This window comes from Trachypithecus francoisi, unplaced genomic scaffold, assembly GCF_009764315.1.
Source record: "Trachypithecus francoisi isolate TF-2019V2 unplaced genomic scaffold, Tfra_2.0 Contig00597, whole genome shotgun sequence".
Classification (NCBI taxonomy): Eukaryota; Metazoa; Chordata; class Mammalia; order Primates; family Cercopithecidae; genus Trachypithecus; species Trachypithecus francoisi.
In genome coordinates, this window is record NW_022680755.1 from 73,942 (window position 1) to 80,553 (window position 6,612).

Sequence of the window (6,612 nt, forward strand, 5' to 3'; positions counted from 1 at the left end):
CTAGCCCTGCAGTTGGCTATAGTTAAATTTGCTGATTGAAAGCCTTGGTAGGCCGGGCGCGGTGGCTCAAGCCTGTAGTCCCAGCACTTTGGGAGGCCGAGGCGGGCGGATCATGAGGTCAGGAGATCGAGACCATCCTGGCTAACACGGTGAAACCCTGGCTCTACTAAAAAATACAAAAAAAACTAGCCGGGCGAGGTGGCGGGCGCCTGTAGTCCCAGCTACTCGGGAGGCTGAGGCAGGAGAATGGTGTAAACTTGGGAGGCAGAGCTTGCAGTGAGCCGAGATCCGGCCACTGCACTCCAGCCTGGGCGACAGAGCGAGACTCCGTCTCAAAAAAAAAAAAAAGAAAGCCTTGGTAATAAAAAGAGCTCCCCTCCCTCCCACCTTAAACACTTTCCAACTTAAAGTGCTATAGAGCTTAGTGGTTACTTGATGTGCCTGTAGCACAAAGTGCATAAAACAGCTGAAGACATCCTTTTCAGAAGGAAGCCTGGTTATCAAACCAGAGCACTTTGCAAGGACAGCGCCTTCTATTTCCATTCACAGTTTCATCCCACACAATGGATTAGGGCAATATTTCCCAAAGTGTGGCATCTATATGATTGTGGTGGTCACTGTGGTGGTGCACAAGTTGATTTAGATATACTTTTAAACATTTGGCCAGGCACAGTGGCTCATGCCTGTAATCCCAGCACTGGGAGGCCAAGGCAGGTGGATTGCATGAACTCAGGAGTTCAAGACCAGCCTGGGCAATGTGGTGAAATCCTGTCTCTACAAAAAATACAAAAATTGGAGAGGATGAACAACAAGTTCGACGCTTTGAAAGATGATGACAGTGGAGACCATGATCAGAATGAAGAAAACAGCACACAGAAAGATGGTGAGAAGGAAAAAACGAAACGAGACAAGAATCAGAGCAGTAGCAAGAGAAAGGCTGTTGTTCCTGGACCAGCAGAGCATCCTCTCCAGTACAACTACACTTTTTGGTACTCCAGGAGAACCCCCGGCCGTCCCACCAGCTCACAGAGCTATGAACAGAATATCAAACAGATTGGCACCTTTGCCTCTGTGGAGCAGTTCTGGAGGTTTTATAGCCACATGGTACGTCCCGGGGACCTGACAGGCCACGGTGACTTCCATCTCTTCAAAGAAGGAATTAAACCCATGTGGGAGGATGATGCAAATAAAAATGGTGGCAAGTGGATTATTCGGCTGCGGAAGGGCTTAGCCTCCCGTTGCTGGGAGAATCTCATTTTGGCCATGCTGGGGGAACAGTTCATGGTTGGGGAGGAGATCTGTGGGGCTGTGGTGTCTGTCCGCTTTCAGGAGGACATTATTTCAATATGGAATAAGACTGCCAGTGACCAAGCAACCACAGCCCGAATCCGGGACACACTTCGGCGAGTGCTTAACCTACCTCCCAACACCATTACGGAATACAAAACTCACACCGACAGCATCAAAATGCCAGGCAGGCTGGGCCCCCAAAGGCTCCTTTTTCAAAACCTCTGGAAGCCACGGTTGAATGTGCCATGACCCTCTCCCTCTCTGGATGGCACCATCATTGAAGCTGGCATCATCGGAGTCTCTTGTTCTGTTGGCGTGCTACCTGGAAGATCCTTCTGTCCTGGACAAGAGGAATTGGAAGAGCATTTTATGTTTTAAGAACAGGCTGACACACAGCAGCTACAACAACAGCTGAGATCACTTAATAAATGGTGCTAAACTAAAAAAAAAAAAAATACAAAAATTAGCTGGGCATGGTGGTGGTGAGCTGTAGTCTCAGCTACTTGGGAGGCTAAGGTGGGAGGATTGCTTGAGCCTGTGAGGTCAAGGCTGCAGTGAGCCAAGATTGAGCCACTGTGCTCCAGCCTGGGTGACAATGCGAGACCCTGTCTCAAGAAAAAAACAAAAATAACAAAACCAACAAAAAGCAAACAAACACACAAAAACAAGAGTGAGGCCAGGTCCGATGGCTCATGCTTGTAATTCCAACTCTTTGCAAAGCTGAGGTGGGAGGATCACTTGAGCCCAGGAGTTTGAAACCAGCCTGGGCAACATAGGGAGAGCCTGTCTCCACAAACAATAAATTAGCCAGGTGTGGAATGTACAGCTTTGGTCCCAGTGACTCAGGAGGCTGAGGTGGGAGGATTTCTTGAGCCTGGGAGGTCAAAGTTCCAGAGAGCTATGATTGTGTCACTGCACTCCAACCTGGGCTACAAAGTGAGACTATCTTAAAAAAAAAAAAAAAGGAAAAAAGAGTGGAGAAAGGGAGACTCTAGGAAGTTGAGTGTGCCAAGAGTAAACTTAATTGTGTTTTAATTCACTTTCTTTTTTTTTTTTTGAGACAGAGCCTCGCTCTGTCGCCCAGGCTGGAGTGCAGTGGTGTGATCTTGGCTCACTGCAAGCTCCGCCTCCCAGGTTCACACCATTCTACTGCCTCAGCCTCCGGAGTAGCTGGGACTACAGGTGCCCGCCACTGCGCCTGGCTAATTGTTTTTTTTTTTTTTTGTACTTTTTAGTAGAGATGGTGTTTCACCCTGTTAGCTAGGATGGTCTCGATCTCCTGACCTCATGATCTGCCCACCTCAGCCTCCCAAAGTGCTAGGATTACAGGCATGAGCCACCACACCCGGCCTCACTTTCTAATATAATTATTGTCCAATTGTGGTAGTAAAAAAATCATTAAACTTATATTTAAGGTGATGGATACCCTAATTACCCTGATGTGGTCTTTATGCACTATATGAATGTATAAATGTACCAGATTACCACATGTGCCCCCCCCAAAATATGTACATCTATTTGCTGGGCGCAGTGGCTCACGCCTGTAATCCCAGCACTTTGGGAGGTTCAGGTGGGTGGATCATTTGAGGTGAGGAGTTCAAGACCAGCCTAGCCAACATGGTGAAACCCTGTCTCTATTAAAAATACAAAAGTTAGCTGGGCATAGTGGTGTGCGTCTGTAATCCCAGTTACTCGGGAGGCTCAGGCAGAAGAATTGCTTGAACCCCAGAGGTGGAGGTTGTAGTGAACTGAGATTGCACCACTACACTCCAGCCTAGGCAACAGAGCGAGACTCTGTCTTAAAAACAAACAGCCAGGGGTGGTGGCTCACGCCTGTAATCACAACACTTTGGGAGGCCCAGGCGAGTGGACCACCTGAGTTCAGGAGTTCGAGACCAGCCTGGCCAATATGGTGAAACCCCATTTCTACTAAAAATACAAAAATTAGCCAGGCGTGGTGGCGAGTACCTGTAATCCCAGCTACTTGGGAGGCTGAGGCAGCAGAATCGCTTGAACCTGGGAGGTGGAGGTTGCTGTGAGCCGAGACTGTGCCACTGCACTCCAGCCTGGGTGACAGAGTGAGACTCCCTCTCAAAAATAAATGAATATGTCATCTCACTGGCTTCTGAACTCCATTGTTTCTGATGAGAAGTTAGCTGTTAATCTTATTGTGATTCCCCTGTATGTGTGGACGTTTTTCTCTTACTGCTTTAAGATTTTTGTGTCTGTTTTTTTTTCTTCTCCAAGACAGGGTCTCAATCTATCATCCAGGCTGTAGTGCAGTCTCACAATCATAGCTCACTGCAGCCTCAGCTCCTGGGCTCAAGAGATATTCCTGCCACAGCCTCCTGAGTAACTGGGACTACAGGCACATGCCACCATGCCTGGCTAATTTTTTTTTTTTTTGAGACAGTCTCGCTCTGTCGTCCAGAATCAGAATCAGAATTGATATGTGAGATGGTGGTGTCAGGTTCACATGCTTATTTTATTTGCATTGAAAGTGAAGTCAGACTTATTTGTCTGCCTTACTTGGCAGTTGTCTGAGTATATTTCTTACTACCTGTGTAACTGGGAAACACTTCTTTTTTTTTTTTTTGAGACAGAGTTCCGCTCTTGTTGTCCAGGCTAGAGTTCAGTGGTGCAATCTCCGCTCACCACAACCTCCACCTCCTGGGTTCAAGTGATTCTCCTGCCTCAGCCTCCTGAGTAGCTGAGATTACAGGCACGCGCCACCATGCCCAGCTAATTTTTTGTATTTTTAGTAGAAGTGGGGTTTCACCATGTTAGCCAGGCTCTTCTCAAACTCCTGACCTCAGGTGATCCGCCCACCTGAGCCTCCCAAAGTGCTGGGATTACCTGCATGAGCCACCGTGCCCGGCCGGTCATTTTGTTTTAATGTGATCAGCAGGTGCTAGGACCCAGTCCGTTGGGTTCGCCTTAAGCAGCACTTATTCAGCTATTGCCTGCAGAACTCGCAAGGGCAGAATGAGATCAACCCCACTGTGTGGTCTCTTTGCTCACCCTCCGAGGCTTCTGGTTTTAGTCAGTTGAACAAATCTCATTTACCATAAAGGTTTACCTTAGAAAACCTGGTGACTTTCTCAAGTTTCTGAATTAACCTGGCTTCAAGACATATAGTTGGGCATATTATTAATTTGGTCAGACTTGGTCATGGCCTGCAAGGAAGAAATCTGTAGCAAATTCTATCTTCTGTATAATTGGCCAGTGATGTGAAGCTGACCTGAATGGTAAGGCTTTTCAGGCTGAGTCAGGGTCATAAGTCATTTCATTCAGTTAAAGTATAGAACAATTTCATACCACCTTTCTTACCTTTCTTTCTTTTTTTTGTTTTTTTGAGATGGAGTTTCACTTTTGTTGCCAGGCTGGAGTGCAATGGTGCTATCTCGGCTCACTGCAACCTCCACCTCCCGGGTTCAAGCGATTCTCCTGCCTCAGCCTCCTGAGTATCTGGGATTAAGGCTTGTGCCACCATGCCTGGCTAATTTTGTATTTTTAGTAGAGCCGGGATTTCTCCATGTTGGTCAGGGTGGTCTCGAACTCCTGACCTCAGGTGATCTCCTGCCTCAGCCTCCCAAAGTGCTGGGATCACAGGTGTGAGCCACTGCGCCCAGCCTTTTTCTTTTCTTTCTTTTTTTAATTTGAGACAGAGTTTCACTCTTGTTGCCCAGGCTGGAGTGCTGTGGCACAATCTCAGCTCACTGCAACCTTCACCTCCCAGGTTCAAGTGATTCCCCTGTCTCATCCTACCTAGTAGCTGAGATTACAGGCATGTGCCACCATGCCCGGCTAATTTCATATTTTTAATAGAGAAGGAGTTTCACCATGTTGGTCAGGCTAGTCTCGAACTCCTAACCTCAGGTGATCCACCCACCTTAGCCTCCTGAAGTGCTGGGATTACAGGTATGAGCCACTGTGCCTCGCCTGTTTTTTGTTTTTTTGAGACGTCTCTTTCTGTCACCCAGGCTGGAGTCCGGTGGTGCGATCACGGCTCACTGCATGTAGCCTTGACCTCTCTGGGCTCAGGTGATTCTCCCACATCAGTCTCCCGAGTAGCTGGGACTACAGGTGCATGCCACCACACCTGGCTAATTTTTGTTATTTTTAGTAGATACAGGGTTTCACCATGTTGTCCAGGCTGATCTTGAACTCCTGAACTCAAGGGATCTGCCCACCTTGGCCTCTTAAAGTGCTGGGGTTACAGGTGTGAGCCACTCCACCTGGCCCATGCCACCTTTCCAATGGCATAACTCGCTATAGGTATGCTGCCCACAGAGTGCATGTCTGAGGGCTACTTGATCTACCTGGGGTGTTTCCTCAAAGACTTGAACCGCCTCTAGGTATAAGCCAGTGTTTTTTACAAGAGATAAATTAATGCCTACCTTTCATATGCATGACCTCAGAGGGCACACATGGCACCCCTGCTAACAAAGAGTTTACAGTTGTTAAGGCTACCAAGTAAGACGTTACCTTCTAGGCATGCACAGTAGATAAGGCTCCTAATGCTTAGGGACGAGGATTGCTTGAGACCAGGAGTAGGAGACCAGCCTGGGCAACATAGCCAGACCATCTCTACAAAAAATGTTAAAATTAGCTAAGCATGGTGGTGCATGCCTGTGGTCCCAGATACTCGAGGTGCAGCTACTTGGGATGCTGAGGTGAGAGGATTCCTTGAACGTGGGAGTTTGAGGTTACAGTGAGCTGTGATCACACCACTGCACTCCAGCCTGGGTGACAGAAAGAGACTGTGTCTTAAAAAAAAACAAAACAAAACAAAAAACAACCTTTTTTTTTTGAGATAAGAGTCTTGCTCTGTCACCCAGGCTGGAGTGCAGTGGCACAATGTTGTGTCACTGCAACCTCCGTCTTCTGGGTTCAAGCATTTCTCCTGCCTCAGCCTCCCGAGTAGCTGGGACTACAGGCATGCACCACCACACCCAGCTGATTTTTGTATTTTTAGTAGAGACGAGGTTTCGCCATGTTGGTCAGACTGGTCTTGAACTCCTGACCTTAGGTGATCCTCCTGTCTCGGCCTCCCAAAGTGCTGAGATTATAGGCATGAGCCATGGTGCCCGGCCAAAAAAATTTTTTAACTCTTAAAAGAAAGACTTGTTTTTTTGAGACTGGGTCTCGCTGTGTCACCCAGGCTGGAGTGCAGTGGCATGATCTCAGTTCACTGCAGCCTCAACTTCCCCAGCGTAAGCGATCCTCCCGCCTCAGCCTCATGTAGTTGGGACCTCAGGCGTACACCACCAAGCCAGGCTAATTTTTAATTTTCTGTAGCGATGGGATCTCATTATATTA

At 47.8% G+C, this 6,612-nt stretch overlaps 1 protein-coding gene across 1 annotated transcript; it reads left to right on the forward strand.

The window, feature by feature from the left end:
• The first annotated feature begins 801 nt into the window (after nt 1–801).
• Nucleotides 802–1,745, forward strand: LOC117086832 (eukaryotic translation initiation factor 4E type 2-like). The gene has a single exon (XM_033216449.1). The coding sequence runs from the start codon at nt 802–804 to the stop codon at nt 1,537–1,539; it is 738 nt and encodes a 245-aa protein (XP_033072340.1). The 3' UTR covers nt 1,540–1,745.
• Nucleotides 1,746–6,612: the final 4,867 nt, after the last annotated feature.